Raw genomic sequence first — 19,477 nt, forward strand, 5'->3', positions numbered from 1 at the left:
TTCTTGGCCTTAAACATGGTCGTTTTAACATGGTTATGGGTAAATGTTTCTTTTTTTAAATAAGACACCTGTACCATGTCAGTATAGAGCTGAAATGTATTCAATTTTGAGTTTGCATCCCAATATAACAACCATTTGATATAGAAACACTGGATTCTGTCATTTTTAAAATAATGTTGATTAATTATGAACATAACATTTCACCCATTAGGCCACTAGAGGGTGCTTCTGGTCGTTCAACTGCAGGAACTACACTTAAACCAGGCATTATGTCAGAGGGCCAAACTCATTTGTGGAAAACCTGCTACTCTCCTCACGCCTCGCTGTACTTCACTTCTGGTCTTAAAGATGTCTATTGTGTCTGCAAATTTTTTTTTTTATTGTTAATTTACAGCACAGGAAAGTGGAATATCCTGCAATGGGAAATAGACCACTGTTGTGTTACCCTGTAGAGATACTGTAGTACTGGAGTACTGGATACTGGAGTAATTCACTGTGCTGAATTTACTCTGCTCAAAAACTTTGTTTTCAGGCTTTGTTACATTTTATTCCACATGATTTACTACGTTACTGGAAATTGTTGTTAGTTTAAATGGCCTCCACTCATGCACGGCAGCATAAATATAACGACAGGGAGGCATCAAACCCTCTCCTGAGACAGTGGCATTTGAAGTAGAGTAACCCTTTTAAAAAGTACAGATGCATAGCAGAGTAACATGTAGGAACGTTCAGACACTAATACTTGAAATCTCTCCCATTGGCCTCCGTGGAGTACAAAGTTAAGGGCAGTGGAGTGCTGTTTTATTTTACGTCTAGGTCCGAGTCGTTACACTCCTCATGTTCCCCTAATAAAAATGAACAAAACGGCTGAATCAACAAGTAATCAACCGCAGAATGTGTAAGATAAGTCTAACCATACGGCAACTCACAAAATCTTTTCATAAAATGCATGTTACTCTTAATTGTTTTACTCAATTAAACTGCACTTAATTACCAACGCTGGCATGTATTACAGCATGCTTTCTTCTAGCTAGCTGGCTGTGTGAACATATCGTCTTGTCCTAAATCAGGCTTTCTGAGTCAAGCCGCTTTTTAGGTTGAATATTTTCTCCAATGTTTTGCTCTAGCTCCGGGTGTAAGGCCGGACACAGCGAGGTGGAGAAGGACGAAGGATCATCCAGCGGCGAGCCAGCGGCTCCAGAATGTGACCGCCATGTTTACAAGAGCGTCCTGGAGGGCGGCGACATTCCCCTGCAAGGTCTGCGGGCCATCAACAAGCGCCATGCCAGCACCTCCTCCAAAGGTAGGATTCCACTCCACACATGCAGCCAGTGAAGAGGGGGTACTGAACTGGCTTCACAGTGGGACTCTGAAAGGGGTTTTTACCACTCAGATGGAACCAAATGACTTATTGGGATGTTGGATTATAAAAGTATCTGTTTAGGGATACATGTGTTTCCTTTTGACTTTGTGTTGAAATCCACATGTTTTCTGCTTCAGGTTATCACACCAGAGGCCAATCATCTTTCAGCATAAATCTTTTCTCAGCCGTTTATTCTTTAAATCATTGATATCATGGATGTTTCACCAAACTGTCCATATCCGCTTGGAAATCCATCGAGAGTTAGGCTGCTGAAGGTTTTCCTGCTAAATCAATGGAGACTATCAAGCTAACCTTGGGTTGTGCCCTCACCCTACAGTTATCTGCCTCTGCAGACCAGGCATTCGTTGGAGAGGCTTAGGGGCAGGGCTCCAGAGTGTTCTAAAGCCAGGGAGCAAAGGTCCAGGCGAGGGGACTAATGGGGAGGAAAGGGGGGATAAACAGGGCTCTGGTTTTCTAGGCTGGGCCAGAGAGGGGTGAGATAAACAAGAGGGACACAGCAGGGTGGTTAGGCATGGGGAAGTCAGCTGTCAAAGGGAGGTCAGAGGATGGAATTCCTGCGCACATGACCAGGAGAGAGAAATGCGAGGGAGGGGAGAGGGAAAGGAGGGAAGGGGAGGAGAAAGGAAGGGACAGATCGGGCACCGTGTGGCAATGTTGCCCCAATACATAACCAGAATTCCAACTGGCCAAGCAAGGCCTAGTCCTGAAGTCTAACAGTAAGAGAATTAACCTTTGCGCCAGTCAGTTTAGAGTTTGTTTTTGTTTTTGCCAGATGCACAAATGTATTGTTTGTAGAGGTATTATTAGTTTATGTAAGCTGTCTGCGCTCCTCAATTAGTAATAAATATTTGTTCTCTACAGAATTATTTTAGATTGTCAGTAGCGTATCGTGAAACAAAGATACCAGATAACTTGACTGAAGTTCAAATCCCTATCCTATAAAAGTCTTGACTGAAGTCCCTTTTCCATAAAATGTGGAAACTGCTATAAAGGGAATTCTGCCCAGAGTTATCTTGAGCCAAAGTCAACTGACTAGCACGCTCTCTCATTATGGCCTACTAGAGACACACCACCTCAGCTCTGTGGACACTCCGTTACAGTACATTACAACAGAGCAAGATAAAGTGCAGAGAGAGCTTCATCATGTGGTCCTGCTTCATGCTCTCCAAAACAATAATGGCACACTTTGTTGTCGCAGAACTTTGTTTCCTGCAGGCCTTTCTAGTGGCTATAATTGTAACGTCCCCTTACAGTGCCTTGCAAAAGTATTCGCCTCCCTTGGCATTTTTCCTATTTTGTTGCATTACAACCTATAATTTAACATTTATTTTTATTTGGATTTCATGTAATGGACATACACAAAATAGTCCAAATTGGTGAAGTAAAATATAAAAAATAACTTGTTAAAGAAAAAATTGAAAGTGGTGCGATGAAGGACCTAAATAAGATCTGGTGCAACCAATTACCTTCATAAGTCACATAATTAGTTCATAATAAAGTCCACCTGTGTGCAATCTAAGTGTCACATGATCTGTCACATGATCTCAGTATATATACACCTGTTCTGAAAGGCCCCAGACTGCAACACCACTAAGCAAGGGGCACCACCAAGCAAGCGGCACCATGAAGACCAAGGAGCTCTCCAAACAGGTCAGGGACAAAGTTGTGGAGAAGTACAGATCAGGGCTGGATTATAAAAAATACCAGAAACTTTGAACATCCCACGGAGCACCATTAAATCCATTATTTAAAAAATGGAAAGAATATGGCACCACAACAAACCTGCCAAGAGAGGGCCACCCACCACAACTCATGGCCCAGGCAAGGAGGGCATTAATCATAGGCAACAAAGAGACCAAAGATAACCCTGAAGGAGCTGCAAAGCTCCACAGTGGAGATTAGAGTATCTGTCCATACGACTACTTTAAGCCGTACACTCCACAGAGATGGGCTTTACAGAAGAGTGTCCAGAAAAAAATACATTGCTGAAAGAAAAAAATAAGGTATGTGGGAGACTTCTTCCAAACATATGGAAGAAGGTGCTATGGTTAGATTAAACTAAAATTGAACTTTTTGGCCATCAAGGAAAACTCTTATGTCTGGTGCAAACTCAACTCTTCTTGTCACCCCGAGAACACCATCCCCACAGTGACGCATGGTGGTGTCAGAATCATGCTGTGGGTATGTTTTTCATTAACAGGGACTGGAAAACTGGTGGGAATTGAAGGAATGATGGATGGCGCTAAATACAGGGAAATTCCTGAGGGAAACATGTTTCAGTCTTCAAGAAATTTGAGACTGGGACTTCCAGCAGGACAATGACCCTAAGCATACTGCTAAAGCAATACTCAAGTTTTTTAAGAGGAAACATTTAAATGTCTTGGAATGGCCTAGTCAAAGCCCAGACCTCAATCCAATTGAGCATCTGTGATATGACTTAAAGATTGCTGTATACCAGCGGAACACATCCAACTTGAAGGAGCTGGAGCAGTTTTGCCTTGAAGAATGGCAAAAATCCCAGTGGCTAGATGTGCCAAGCTTATAGAGACATACCCCAAGAGACTTGCATCTGAAATTGCTGCAAAAGTTGACTCTACAAAGTATTGACTTTGGGTTGGGGGATAGTTATGCAGACTGAAGTTTCAGTTTTTTTGTCTGATTTCTTCTTTGTTTCACAATAAAAAAATATTTTGCATCGTCAAATTGGTAGGCATGTTGGGTAAATCAAATGATACAACCGGTCCAAAAATCTATTTTATTTCCATTTTGTAAGGCATCAAAATAGGACAAATGCCAAGGGGGTGAATACTTTCGCAAGCCACCCTATAATGACATATTCATGGACATAACATTAGTTTTCAACTTATACAGTGAGGAGTTGCTTAAACAGGATACTGATGGTAGATGTGACTGAGCCAAATAATACAGCTGCATTAGCATAATGTATATGAGCATTTACCGCTGTAGGCAACATCCCTGTAGAGTTGCTATCACAACAGCTGCTGGCGGTTGTGTGTCATCATTCCCTACTGGGTTGTGTCATTCTTTACTGTGGTAGGACTAGCACATACAGTATGTGGCATTACTAGCACATCTCTTACTCAGAGGTGAGAGTCAACCATGACTACTCATCCCAGCAGGTGTGTCTTCCAGAATATTATGTTGTAGTCGCTCACAGGGGCGTGTATGACCTTGCTGTTTTGACAGTTCTATTTGAGACTGTGCTGTGATGGACCCTGGTATTGGAAGGGTTTTCTGGGTTAGCTGCAAAAAGTTAAGGGCATTCCAAATCCTCAATGCTGAGGCCTAGTTCGTAAGTAGTGCGTAGATGGGCAACGGTGGCTTATAGAGTAGTTTGTGTTTCTTATGAACTCTTATGAGCTCTTTTATTGCATCATTTTAGTTTATACTGATATCAAAGCTACTGTGAAAATGTCATCTGAAAATGTAATCTGTTATTTAATTTGATGTTCGAACAGCAAGTTTACCAACATTACATCACATAGCATTTCATGCATGACATACTGCCCTGCTCTTTGCCCTTTCTGTTGTTTCACTTCTTTTATGTTACTGCTTTACAATCACTAATCATTTAATTATGAATAATTGTGATTGAATTAACATATCAGCTCCAGTGAAAATGACAAGACACTTAAACATGCATTTCTAGCACTATTCACAATCAACATGTTCACTTCTCCACTTAAAGCGAAGCATTTAACAAGTGGCATTAGTAACAGTATAACAAAGTCATTTGTTACTTGATGTGAAATGCATCACGTTCTTTTCTCCCTCATCAACTTTTGATGGACGTTGTCTTTACTTTAGAAATGTGTTGACCCTGTGTTATTTTCAGTGTGTGTGAATTTGTGACCATTAACCTAATATGATGTTTATTCTGTTGTCCTGCATGCTTGCCAGTGGATTATCAAGGTGGGAATGGCTATATAATTTCACCATGCTCTTCTGTAAATAGTCAATCAGTTCTTGCCAGTAATGCCCTCGGTTACCAGTGTAAGAATAAGAAGCCCTTATCTGCTGCCAAAGCCTGCATACCCCAAATCCTCCCCTCTAAGTTCAAACCTAAGCTGATACCCCCTAGTGTTGACAGCCAGGACAGGAGGACTGCGCCTGCCAGGCACCCAAAGGCACACAGCTGTGAGGATATATACACAGGGAGCACAGGCGCAGAGGCCCAGGAGAGCGGACTAAACTCAAAGACACACAAAAACTCTAATGGTTTCCCCCTTGACTCTGAGGCTGGTTTAAATAATGACAGCCCTGCGACTAGAAGGAGCACATCTGAGTTCTCCACCCTGTACCGGAACATGCACAGCATCCAGAGGCCATCCTGCTCAGTGGGCTCCAGCCCCCACGGGAGTGTCCGTAGCCTGACCTCCCTGTTCGAGAAGGTGGGGGTCAATGGAACTGATGGGGAGGGGGATGAGGCAGGGGAGAACATTCCCGGGCGGGACGCCGTGTCGTCGCGGGTGTCAGAGTTTGAGCTGATCATCCAGCGCTCCAGCCCATCTCCCACACGCTCCTCCTCCATGCCAGCACTACCCACAGGCCAGAGCCTCACCCACAACCACAGCCCCGCCGACCTCTTCATGGCGTCCGCTGTCTCGGCTGAGTCGCTGCTGGTCACTGTCCCAGGGCACACTGGGCAGACAGAGGGCTGCCCTCTCGAGGACACAGACGGCAAGGCAGCCCGAGACAAGGCGTTTCTGTCAGGCAGCGAGATGGTGGGATCCTCTGAGTACAGTGACGCACTGAGAGCCGAGTCCCTCTCTGGGACTGAGTCAGAGACAGAGCAGCACGGCCCCACAGAGAAAGCCCCAGTACCAACAGAGAAAGCCCCAGTACCAACAGAGAAACCCCCAGAGGTCACTATCTCCAGAACCTCAGACAGTCCCCCGGCACCAGTCACCCCGTCCGCTTCCCCACACAACCACCACCTCCACAACCACCACCACCATAAACCCAGCAGCAAGTGCAAAGGCTCCTGCCCTGCCTCCTATACCCGCTTCACCACTATCCGGCGGCACGAGAGGCAGCAGCAGGCTACGGCCCAGCAGGACAAACTGTCTACCCAGGAGAAAATAAATAACTCCTCCTCTCTCCCCTCGAACCTCTTCCTCATGGGCCCTGCACCGTTCAGGGTGAAGAGGCCTCTCCGGTCTCACCAGGCCAAAAAGACTCTCTCAGCCACTAAGGTGATGGCAGGTCAAACGTCACAGACAAATGTCTATGATCCCAGGCCCCTCATTCCACCGCGCCTCTCTTCCTTGGAGTTGCTGGAGAAGCTGGGCAACGGGGAAGGTGCACCGTCCGACAGTGACAACAGCCTGACTAATAGGGGAGTCTTGGACGCCAATGGGAATCTCCTGCAGCCGCTAGCAGTTCACCGCAGAGGTGGCTATCTCCTCTCCATATTTTCACCTGAGTGTCCCTTCTCCCACACACCCGTGCCGATCTCTATGGCCACTCATTGTGTTTCTTTTCTTCTTTACATTCTATCTGTATTTTTCACAACGTGATGCTACCACCTTCCATATTTTTTTGTCTGTGTGGTGTGTCGCAGTAACAATGCGGTGTTTGGTTAAATTGACTTGCCTGACAAACATTCTTTTCCATAAACCCATCGCAAAACACTTGTAACTTTAGTGCATTCTGACAACTTTTGTTAATGTATTTATTCAGTGACAGGTCTTAAGGAGTTATACATAGCTACATAAACACGTCCGAGGCCTACATGACACTTCTCTGAATTGTGTTAAAGTAGATTGGCTAAAAGGGATTCATTTAGATAAAAATGTATTGATCTTCATGTAAAATGCCGTGTAATGTTGGTGCAGGCTATTGTTATGGCAATGCATATGGCATACAGTATACACCCTCAAGTAATGTGTTACCATATCTTTTACAAGGCTATGTGCTTTCGGTTTTTGTCAGCTTTGGCATAAGCAAATGTGCTGTGTCAGGGGTCTGTTTTCGTCTGTCATCCTCCATTTTATCATTCTGACAAGACTGGAATTTCAAGTAGAGAGACTATGTGCTTCCCTCTTATTTCCTTATCGCTGGTATTGGTACTTTCTGTATATATTCTGTGTAATAATACATGGATTTATGTCTCAGAGGTTGGTAATTATAGGGGTTTTCTTATGGTGTTTGGTTTGAGGAATGGTGAAATGTCTATTGCTAATGGCTGCCTGGGAAGCAAGATGAGTTTAGGGATACAGTTAGGGATAACTGGGATGAAGTAATTAAACATGTCAGTGTGGAAATCAGATGACTCATTGGTGATGGGTGATATGCATTTACATTGTACATCAACCATATCATAAGTCACTTATTTTTTGTTGATCTGAATGTTTTGTACAGTATTTTGTTTTCTCTATAGCCATCCACCTCTAGTATTTTTCATAGAAACAGGCTAAATAAAGCTGTGTCATACTGTGTTTATTGTTTTTGTGCATGTGGGAATATGTTTTTTTTCCCCTTCAGTGTGTGTATCTTTCCTTTGTCATACTGCAACAGACACCTTTTCTTCGGAGCATGTCTAGTTCTATATTTTACAGTGTTCCCTTGCATTGTCAAAATACGTTTTACAGCTCTTATTGTAATAGTGGTATTGCAATGGGGTTAGAGCCATTTCTTCTTTTGTTTATTGCAATATTATAGATATTGAAAGCAGCACTATTGATGAACTCTGCTATGGGAAAATGTTGAATGCCTTTGGAGAATTTCAGGACATAATTGATTGATTTATTTTGTATTAGATTCAGAGTCCTTGACCCAAGGAGACCTTGGTGACGGCCTGGATGAGGTGGTCAGGAGACGCCATGGAGATAAAGAGGTAATGTTTCTTTATTGTTTGTTTTATGGTTTGTTTATTGTTTCTGCAACATTTCTTTTGTCGTCCTCTCTCAACAAAATCTGATAAATATTACTAAAAACTGCTCAGCGTATACTAAAACTGTGAAATATTTTCCCCCATATTCAAATAGCTTTACCTATCATTTCCATCCTCCATCTTGGAGTGTCCGTGGTCCTTAGAACTATTAATGTGGCATTCAAAAACAAGTCAAATGCGAAATAAATGACAGATAATGGTATGTTTCCTGGCAGAAAATTTTGGAAGAGCAACGGCGGCTGAAGAGGGAGCAGGAGGAGGCTGACACAGCATCGAGGCGACACACGGGAATTGTTCCCACCCACCATCAGTTCATCACTAACGAACGTTTCGGAGACCTGCTCAACATCAACATCAATGACACAGACAAGAGGAAATCCGGATCAGAGGTACAATACAGTGCCATCCTTCTCATTGTAAAAAATGACAGCTATTTTGGTGTTTGTGTGTGCAGTGGCGGATCTAGCTTGTATGGCGAACCCCACCTTCAGCCCCACCGCAAAAAAACACACAAAAAACATTCTGCACTAACTGTTTTATTCAGACATTTGGAACAACTCAAATAAATAATCATGACATTTAAAAACATTTACAAAAAACAAGCCTCAAATATCAAAAAGAAGTAACAAAGACAAATAGAAACAAATTTGTGTCGATTTGGCACTCGAGCATCAATACATTACCGATCCCCCAACACTGTCAACCAAGAGTCAAGACTAAACCAATTCACCTTGGTGGTGTGCAGACTGGTTTTATATTATTCTGAATGACTTCGCACAAACCAGAAAGAAATGCAACAATATGTCTGTGAAACAATATATCCACAGTATTATGAATGAATTGTGGTTTATTTGGTAGCATTTCGTACAGTACTAATGCAATTAGTAAAATCCAAGTTAGAGGTGCGCTATTTGATAGACTCCCCCGCTCCCCCTACCTCGGGCTTCCAGTGGAGAGACCTGAGGTCTACCTACCCCAGCCCCCCTCCCATCTTGTACTTCTGAGTGGGAGACCTTCCCAGGCAGCAGCCTGCCTAGCTCACAAACTAGAATCAGGGCACCCACTCCGACATGGTTAATTGACCCACAGTCCCACATGGTGACATGATATCATTGAAATGATGTGCAAATGAGCTATAGAAAACCAATCTCGCAAATGTCACCATTCCGATTTTTTTATTTTGTGCGGGCGCCCCATGCCGCCCCCGGCAAGATTACCGCCCTGGGAGGCTGCCCATGTCGCCTATACCTAAATCCACCAGTGTGTGTACTGTACTGTACTGTGTGTGAGTGTACTGTACTGTGTGTGAGGGGAGGAGAGACAGTCGGGTTCCTGCTTTCACAGATGGGTTATCAGCTGTGACCAGACTTCAAAGGGTTGAAGCAAACGTTGTACATTTGAGTCAGATGTTACGGTGATTAGGGCATTAGTAACTCTGGCTTGAATCATTGTTCTGCCTTTTTACTGCTTATGGGTCAACATCCATGATGACTACAACCAGGGGTGTCATGCACCCCAAAAATATTTTTCAAACACCTGAAACAGCTTTTTCCTGCAATCTAGAGCCATAATCGTTATGCTTAATTCTATGTAAAAAGAAAAAAGGTATTTTTCTGCATATCTAAGCATACATCATGAGCTGTCTATATAATCCTGACTCGTGGTCATTTTTTTAAGTATACCAGCCTTGCTAGCAGGCATGCCTGCCAGCTAAGATAATTAGACAAGCTATACTGAACAAAAAATATAAACGCAACATACAACAATTTCAACGATTTTGCTGAGTTAGTTCATATAAGGAAATCAGTCATTTGAAATAAATAAATTAGGCCCTAATCTATGGATTTCACATGACTAGGCAGGTGCCAGCCATAGGTGGACCTGGGAGGGCATGGGCCCAAGCCCACCCACTGAGGAGCCAGGCCTAGCTAATCAGAATAAGTTTTTCCCCACAAAAGGGCGAAATTGCACGCTCCCTCCCTCAACTTGAGACATCTGTAGCATTGTGTTGTGTGACAAAATTGCTCATTTTAGTGTGGCCTTCTATTGTCCCCAGCACAAGGTGCACCTGTGTCATGCTGTTTAATCAGTTTATTCATATGCCACACCTGTTAGGTGCCTGGATTAGCTTGGCAAAGGAGAAAGGCTCTCGAACAGGGATGTAAACTTATTTCTGCACAACGTTTGAGAGAAATAAGCTTTTTGTGCGTATGGAAGATTTCTGGGATCTTTTATTTCAGCTCATGAACTATGGGACCAACACTTTACATGTTGCATTTATATTTTTGTTCAGTATAGCTTCTTTAACTTGATTGATAGCCTGAAATGGCTTCTTGGTAGGTAGCTACAGTGCCTTCAGAAAGTATTCACAATCCTTGACTTTTTCCACATCTTGTTGTGTTACTGCCTGATTTTAAAATGGATTCAATTGAACAATAACTAATAAACTCATTCATAAAAAATGAAAAGCTGAAATGTCTTGAGTCAATAAGTATTCAACCCATTTGTAATGGCAAGCCTAAATAAGTTCAGGAGTGAAAATGCGCTTAACAAGTCGCATAATAAGTTGCATGGACTCACTCTTTGCAATAATAGTACTTAACAACATTTTTGAATGACTACCTCAATCTCTCTACTCCACACACACAATTATCTGTACGGTCCCTCAGTCGAGGAGTGAATTGCAAACACAGATTCAACCACAAAGACCAAGGAGGTTTTCCAATGCTTCGCAAAGAAGGGCACCTATAGGTAGATGGGTAAAAATAGAAAGAGCAGACATTGGCATATCCATTTGAGCACTGTATCAATACACCCGGTCACTACAAAGATACAGGCGTCCTTCCAAAACTAACTCAGTTGCTGGAAAGGAAATCGCTCAGGGAAATCGGAAATCGCTCAGGGATTTCACCACAAGGCCAATGGGTGACTTTAAGAGAGTTTAATGGCTGTGCTAGGAGAAAACTGAGGATGGATCAACATGGTAGTTACTCCACAATACTAACCTAATTGACAGAGTGAAAAGAAGGAAGCAGGTACAGAATAAAATTATTCCAAATCATGCGTCCTGTTTGCAAACAAGGCATTAAAGTAATACTGCAAAAAATGTGTCGAAGCAATTCACTTTTTGTCCTGAATACAAAGTGTATGTTTGGGTTAAATCCAAAACAACACATTACTGAGTACCACTCTCTGTATTTTCAACCATAGTGGTGGCTGCATCATGTTATGGGAATGCTTGTAATCGTTAAGGACTGGGAACGGAATGGAGCTAAGCACAGGCAAAATCCTACAGGAAAACCTGGTTCATTCCACTTTTTCTGTTTTTGTCATTTTCTTTCTGCATTGTTGGGAAGGGCCCGTAAAGTAAGCATTTCACTGTTAGTCTACACCTGTTGTTTACGAAGCATTTTGATTTGATTTGAGTCTGCTTTCCACCAGACACTGTGAGGTGAATTCACCTTTCAGCAGAACAATAACCTAAAACACAAGGCCAAATCTACACAGGAGTTGCTTACCAAGAATACAGTGAATGTTCCTGAGTGGCCGAGTTACAGTTTTTGACAAAAAAAAATGACAAATCCATTTTAATCCCACTGTAACGACAAAATGTGGAAAAAGTCAAGGGGTGTGAATACTTTCTGAAGGCACTGTAATTATGAGGTTGAGAGATTGGGAACCTATCTGGGCTAGCTAAAGCCAACTACCTGCAATTGCTAGGTGGCTAGTAGTATTACAGAGAAATAACAACAACCCCAAATATTTTGGGGTAGTTGGAATTTTTTAAACCTTACAAATCTGAGGGGCATGTGCCCCTGTGCCCCCTATGAGCATGACTCCTCTGACTACAACGATTTAAATGTACTTACATCATGATTTGACCTTGCTTGCCTGAATATGGATGAATGAAGCTATTGGGATAGTAGTTGTAGCTATAAACACATTCCAAGTTTCAACATAACGCTTTGTACAGGTTAGCACAATATAGGTTCTGCAGTTTTGTTCACCCATTATGTTTGTGATTTATCGTTTCAACATACCTTTTTACAATACCATACACTTACAATTATGATTTTTTTAAACCTTTTATTTAACATTTTATTCAGTTGATAACAAATTCTTATTTACAATGATGGCCTACTCCGGCCAAACCCGGACAACAAAGAAGAGTATGCTCTCTACTCTACTCTATTTTCAGGGACCAGCTAAATAAATCTGCCCAAAATACTGTATATCATCATGATCCTAGCCTTTCACTCTGTTTTCCCTGACACACACATTTACTGCATTTTGATCGGTCTGCCTGCTCTTTTGGCATCTGTTTGACTGCAGTCCACAGTAGCTCAGTATTTACCACCACCGTACAGAAACAGTCACATGAGTCGTTTCATTCCTGTCATTGCTAGAATATTCTCAGTGGATCAGGGACACTGAAAGGGCACAACTAACAACCAGATGAGCTCAGAAGTTAAATTTAGCACTCAAAAACATTTAAGCATTTGAACTAATTACCGACCAGTACAAATTACTGGACTCTGGATTATAATGTTTATGTTTTTATACATTCGGGAATCATATTATGTTATTATGTTATTGTTAGTTTGTAGTGCTTTATATGCTTTAGAGAAGAACACAAATGTTTATTGCAGCCTGACATGTACAAGAGATTTTTTTCATGTGCCTCATCTTTTATGAATAAATAATGTCTTACTACAGGGTATAAAGATATACTGTAACCACCAGCAGTAATTCACGTGCACATAAATTAAAAGATAGTTTTGTGTGAACCTGGGATGCAAGGCCAGCCTGAACTGAATAACCAATGTTCAGTACATGCCACAGGGCATGGGAGTCCAGGCTGCTTTATCCATCCTTATTTTATAACAGTCCCTGCTTTGTTTGTTTTACAGAGAACTCCAGCCCTGGCTCGGTTTGACTTCAGAGCGGAGACTCTAAAGTGGGTAAAACGCATTGACGCACATCTCATGAGTGACTTCAAGAACATGCACAAAATATGTTAAGCTGCAGCAAAATATCAGCCTTGGTGTGTTGTAATCATCATGTTACTGTACCATATAGGCATTAGTGTGACTGACTGGCTGGCTGGCTGGTTTATATTCATCTCCACTCTCACATAGCAATTTCCATGTGGGTAGACCTCATTCTGAGTCTCATAGTGAAATGTTTCATGTGGTCGATATGTGGTCATATGTCTGCCTTTGTCATATTGCTCATATGCCTTTTGACATAATGCTCCTATTTTTAATTTGGCATATTGTGGAATCCAATAGCTAACATATATGTTTGTTGTTGCTCTCTTTTTCAGGGAGTTACCATTTCAAAAGGGAGACATTGTGTACATCATTCGACAGGTGGATAATAATTGGTTTGAAGGGGAGCATCACGGCAGAGTCGGCATCTTCCCGCGGAGTTATGTTGAGGTACAAACCGTTACAATATTGTAACGGAAAATGAACTCTGACCTTTTTGTTACAAAATGGAACTCACTACAGTACGGTACAGACTGATGTGCCAAATTGACCAGTCATTGCAGTGTTATTATGACACAAGTCAATTGTTCAGGGTTATATGACAACAGTCAGTTGAAATGTTCAACAGTGGAAGAGGCCCAGTATTGGTATTCACTGGAGTCGTGTTCAGTAGGAAGAAACTGTTTTGAAACAGGGAGGTGCCACCTTGTCCATTGGAAAAGCACAGATATTTGTTTCCTGTTGCAAAATGTTGTACTACAGTGTGCCCTCGTGAATGGGACACTGTTACAGTACCTATCATTGACTTTGACTGATTGCCTCCTGAACTTGACACTAGATCCTAGCATTGACATTGACCGATTTGTATTTTGGGCTTTGCGTGTATGTTTTCTCCAGCTCCTTCCCCCTACGGAGAAGGCCCAGCCAAAGAAGAGTGCCCCAGTGCAGGTGCTGGAGTATGGAGAGGCCATTGCACGCTTCAACTTTACAGGGGACACAGTGGTGGAGATGTCATTCAGAAAGGTAAAAATAACTAGGTGTTAAGGGTTTTGAGGTTCGTAGCAGCTGTAACATTTGTTCCTCTTTTTACGTAATACAGATGGAAATCACAAGTATTGCAACATAGTACCATCATAGTTTCAGGATACAGGAAATACAGTATGCTTATCAGAAATCTTGTGTGAGCTGATGGTATTTAGTTTGTGCTTGCTTTAATGTTTTACTATGTTATCTTATATAATGGTTTGTTATATCATGCATCTAAATGTGCGATTATATAGTATGAGCTAACGGGATGCCAATGTATGTCTACAGGGAGAGAGGATCATCCTGATTCGCAGGGTCGATGAGAACTGGTATGAGGGCAAAGTCTCTGGCACCAATCGCCAGGGTATATTCCCAGTCACCTACATAGAGGTGCACAAACGACCCAGAGTAAAGAATGGATTGGATTACCCAGACCCCCCCGTTGGCCAATCACCTCACCGCAGCCTCAATGCTTCCCCTCAGGTAATGACACGCTCCACACACACACACTCTCTGGTATAGCTGTCTGTCCAGGAATACAACAATCCTGTACACTCCAAGTTTGCCTCAGTTTTTTTTGTTTACTTTTGTGGCCTAGTATTGCTATTTATTTTAACTTTATTATTTGTGTTTTGTTTATTCATACTCATGTGTAATGTTAAATCTTTCCGTTTCTGTCCCTCGTCCTCCCCTCTCTCTGGATGGTCATTTTGGTCTATAAGCTGAACCGTGTCCGTAACAACCGGCTCACCACATCCCCCCTGCCCCTCCCCCGCTCCCCCGCCGCTCTGTGTCCCCCGAGGTCCATGCCATCTCCTCTGAGTGGATCTCCCTGACCATAGGGGGTGCCAGCCCCCCCACTGCCCCCACCCCTCCTCTACCCCCGCTCCCATCTGTGTCTTACCGCTGGGGCGAGTACCTGCCCCCCTCCAAGTCTGCCAGCCCCGTGCCCCCCATCTACGGCAGCCCCTATTGCATCTCCCCCATGGCCTCCCCCTCCGCCTCCCCCCTGCCCCCGCCCTACCCGCCCCGCCCTGGCTCGGCCACCCCTTTCCTCACCTTCACCCCGCCCCAGGGGGAGGACTTCCTGCTTTCCCCTCCCTCTCCTCGTCTGTCCCGCAGCCTGAGCCCCTGTGGAGGGGCGGGCCTGGAGAGCTGGTTGACAGGGGCCAGCCCCTTGGGCATCCTGGAGAGGGAGTTGATGGAGGGGGAGGGGGCAGAGGGAGACAGGGGCACTGGCCGCGAAGCCCTGGGCAGCTGGCGAAATAGCCCTGCAGAGGTATCTGATCAACTGCATGGTGTGCAGTGTTGCATCTCGGGCTCACTGTGGTTAGAACTGGAGTTCTTCCCTCCATGAGCCACAATAATAGGATGTTTCCGTTGTTGCTGCCTCTAGATAGATAATTGTGCAATAGATAGTGAATGACAACTAACTGTAATATTGACCTAAAGTTGACCTTCCTCCAATGCAGTCAGCAAAGCTTACACGACTCATGTGTCATATTTTGGTCTGCATGTTTTTTTGTTTGTGTGTGCGCTACTAACATGCACATGTTTGAGTATTAAATTCATATTCATATGAATATTTATCTCAGGTGTTTGGAATGAAAACCATGTGACCGTGCATGATTTTTTAATTTTTTATGTGTTGAATGATTCAGAGGGGTTGCAGATTCTTGACCCCCACAATTATACCATCATATTGGAAAATATTGTCATAGAGAAGCCAATTACTATTTGAGGATTAAGACTGGTTTGTGAACAATCTGAAACAAATGTATGAATGTTTTTATAGAAAATAACTTTTGTTTGAGAGATACTGTATGTCTATGGATTTTTCTAACAGTGTAAATTGACTTCCACTACGATTGTGTTTACAGCACGCTGTTGGAAATGAATTGCATCTTCCAGAAATCACCCACTGGGTACACACTGGTTGAATCAACGTTGTTTCCATGTCATTTCAATGAAATTACATGGAACCAACGTAGAATAGATGTTGAATTGACATCTCTGCCCAGTGGGGAACTCCTATTTGTGAGCCATAGAGTCTAATGTGTGTGTTCCTCTTACAGCTGCTGAAGAATGATAGTGACTACCATGGAAGAACCTCCAGAAGCCCTGTCATGTTGTTTGACATCCAGGACAACAACATGAATGCTAACTCATTCACGGTAAGGTGCTGATTTGCCTTTTTTGGGGGCGACGATAATGTTTGAAAATGAATATGTCTGGTATTTCTGGATAAGAAATATGTGGTGGGGATTCATTTATCATGATCTATGATGATCGCTCGTCACTGTTAATTTAATTTAACTGAACTTCGTCTCTTAACTAATCGTTTATCCTAAACCCCATCTCAGCTTTAGACTGTTACTTTGAGTTTCTGTGAAGAACAAGTCAATAAGATGAATATGACAGCATTCTTGCATGACCTTGCTGTCATCTTTTCCTCCCCACTAATTGTGCATATCATCTTTTGAATAGTATCAGACGTGAACTAATAGTTAATTGTGACTGTGTTCATTCTATATGCCACTCACTCTAGTGTCTTGCTCTTCCATGCTTACCCCTCGGCCGGACTCCACCACCATCTCTTCTGGTGTTTCACGACTTTCCTGGTTTTTCCTGGTTTCTAACGGATCCCTCCCTTTCTGCCTTGCTACTCACTGGACCTCCTACCTTCCTTCTTCCTGTGCACCCTCTAACTCCCTGCCCTGCCCCTCTACCCAACTCCTTCATCTCACCTTCTGGGCTGACTGGGAATTCTCTCTCTGACTGACTTCTGACCTGACCACTGTCACTAGGAGGCGGTGTGTAATGAGATCATGAATATAGCCGAGACCTCGGTGAGGTACTGCAGCACCCTCTCCCCCCACCCCAATGACTCTGTCCTCCACAGACTCCTGCCCCCCCTTCACCCCAGTAAACAATCTCTCATCATTTCCCAGCAACCCCAGTCCCACAGCAGCAGCCCGGAGCCAAGCCGTCTCAGCTGTGGAATGTGAGTATGGCCGTCTGACGTCTGTCCCTACGTCTAGTCTGAGCTCTGGATACTCTGGTTTCTGTTTTACTGTTGTAATCTGACTTACGGCCCCAGTTTAACCGAGTCATGTTCATTAGGGCATGCCACAGAAAAGATTTTAAAATGCTTTGCAAATAGAAAACTAAAATGAGTCCCAGTAGTCGCTCCCTGTTTTAGTTGGTTTTAAACCATTTGGTGCCTACTGAACACTACCCTGGTCTTGTAAATACGTCTCATATTTCGTTTTTGATACTATGTCTCTCAAGTCCTTTTGTGGTTGTAGTTCTAACTTCATGTAATGTTATCCTACAGTTTCCAGGCTTTGTACAGTTATGTGCCACAGAATGAAGATGAGCTGGAGCTGCAGGAGGGAGATCTTGTCAGTGTCATGGAGAAGTGCGATGATGGCTGGTTTGTTGGTATGTGCCTGGGGGCTCAGGATGGATTCCCCAAAGATATGGTCATAGTCACATTCATCCATATAGGGTTACAGCAGAGTGACAGCAGAGGGTAAAACTGCCATGTGGGTAGTTTCTCAGAAATGTGCATATAGAGGAGGTTCAAACACATCGGGCTCTATTTTCTCAGACCTAACACGATGGTCAATCTTAGCGCTGGCAGTAGCGCTATAGGTTTTGGGGTGTGTCAAAAATATTTGAGCTATTTTCACAACCAAAATTAGTGGCGCAGTAGCAAGCGGTAGCTGGGTCTTGATGAATAAAGAAGTTGTGTGTGCATAGCGACTTGACACCTCACTGGCCAATCAGAACGTGCGCAATGGCTAAATATGTGGTCACTTTAAGTTGTGTATTTACGGTCTTCTATGTATTGCGTTGTCATCAACTCCTAGTTAGTTAAATAGCCTCCCCCATATTTGCTAAATGCGTTGAATATGTTTGCAGTCCACATTGTTCTAATTGCATTGCTTCAATATGGAAATACATTGTTTTGTAGGGGCTGTAGGGGATAGGCCTACTGTAAATTGGACATGGACATGCCAAACGTAATCAATAAGCAAGATTAAATTCACTAGGCTATTGATGAGGCCTAAAAAGACTGTGTATAATTCTAATAAAAATGGGGCTGTCTAAATAGTTACAGGCACCAAAATTACTCCCCGTGGGCTTATAATACAGACAAGGCAACTTAGACAATGGGGGGTTTTAGGCACATCCACATTTTTCACAGGAGCTGGACAAAGATTGAATATAAAGAGAAAGGGGGAATGTCCACTCTCACTGTTAATCTGCTCCCAAATGTAATGTTTTATAAACGTCACGGAGCCATCTTACTGATCATACTTGCACTTCTCCAGAAATAGCCATGTACATTCTCAACATAAACCCATTGTCGCTGAATCTTTATAATAAGTTTGGTTTTTAATCAAATGAAATGAAAAGCAATTAATCTGTTTGGGTTTTTTTTCTACAACAACAATATTTCTAAATAGGATCGGGTTAGAAGCATGATGTCATAAATCGCATCTCTTGTTCCATGAACATAAAGCAAACCAACCAACCACAGGAGGTTGTTGGCACCTGAATTGGGGAGGACGGGCTCGTGGTAATGGCCGGAGCGGAAAAGGTGGAACGGTGTCAATTTCATTAATTACATGTTTCCACGTGTTTGATGCCATTAAATTCACTCAGTTCCAGCCATTATTATGAGCCATTATTATGAGCCATTATTATGAGCCATTATTATGAGCCATCCTCCACTGAGGCGTGGATGTTTGTCCTATACATTGAATATTGTTGATTAAATAGTATACAGTAACCCTTCAATAAGGCTAGTTATAACAAACATTTAGCCAATCTAGTATTTTGGGGGGGGGGTTCAAATATTTATCTACACACATTGCATTTGCATTTCAAAAAATACACTGCATGTTCGAGCCATGGACAAATGAATATTGCCCAACCATTATAATAAGATTAGCCTACCATTGCCATTGATATAGCCTGTTAGTGGCTTTGCCACGTGGAAGGTAAACAAATGAATAGGCAAATAGCCTAGGCTACACAAGCAGATTCTGCACCAAGCACAGCGATTGGACAGTTAGGTCCAAGAGATGAAAGTGTAAGATACTATTTTTTTTACAAAATGATAAAGAAAAAACAATAAACAGTCTATTG

The 19,477-nt window shown here is 42.8% G+C and overlaps 1 protein-coding gene across 1 annotated transcript in view; it reads left to right on the forward strand.

Moving 5' to 3' along the window:
• The window catches only part of LOC118402029 (sorbin and SH3 domain-containing protein 1-like), a 55,082-nt gene that overhangs the window by 30,012 nt on the left and 5,593 nt on the right, over positions 1-19,477 (forward strand). Inside the window, exons 15-25 of the mRNA XM_052470380.1 lie at positions 1,128-1,303; positions 8,167-8,243; positions 8,516-8,689; positions 13,211-13,257; positions 13,627-13,741; positions 14,189-14,314; positions 14,606-14,816; positions 15,067-15,596; positions 16,393-16,491; positions 17,269-17,321; positions 17,655-17,761. Of these exons, the coding sequence (XP_052326340.1) occupies positions 1,128-1,303; positions 8,167-8,243; positions 8,516-8,689; positions 13,211-13,257; positions 13,627-13,741; positions 14,189-14,314; positions 14,606-14,816; positions 15,067-15,596; positions 16,393-16,491; positions 17,269-17,321; positions 17,655-17,761 (1,715 nt within the window). The remainder of the gene's footprint in view (positions 1-1,127; positions 1,304-8,166; positions 8,244-8,515; positions 8,690-13,210; positions 13,258-13,626; positions 13,742-14,188; positions 14,315-14,605; positions 14,817-15,066; positions 15,597-16,392; positions 16,492-17,268; positions 17,322-17,654; positions 17,762-19,477) is intronic.

Source organism: Oncorhynchus keta, chromosome 2 (genome assembly GCF_023373465.1).
Source record: "Oncorhynchus keta strain PuntledgeMale-10-30-2019 chromosome 2, Oket_V2, whole genome shotgun sequence".
In the NCBI taxonomy this organism is placed as follows: domain Eukaryota; kingdom Metazoa; phylum Chordata; class Actinopteri; order Salmoniformes; family Salmonidae; genus Oncorhynchus; species Oncorhynchus keta.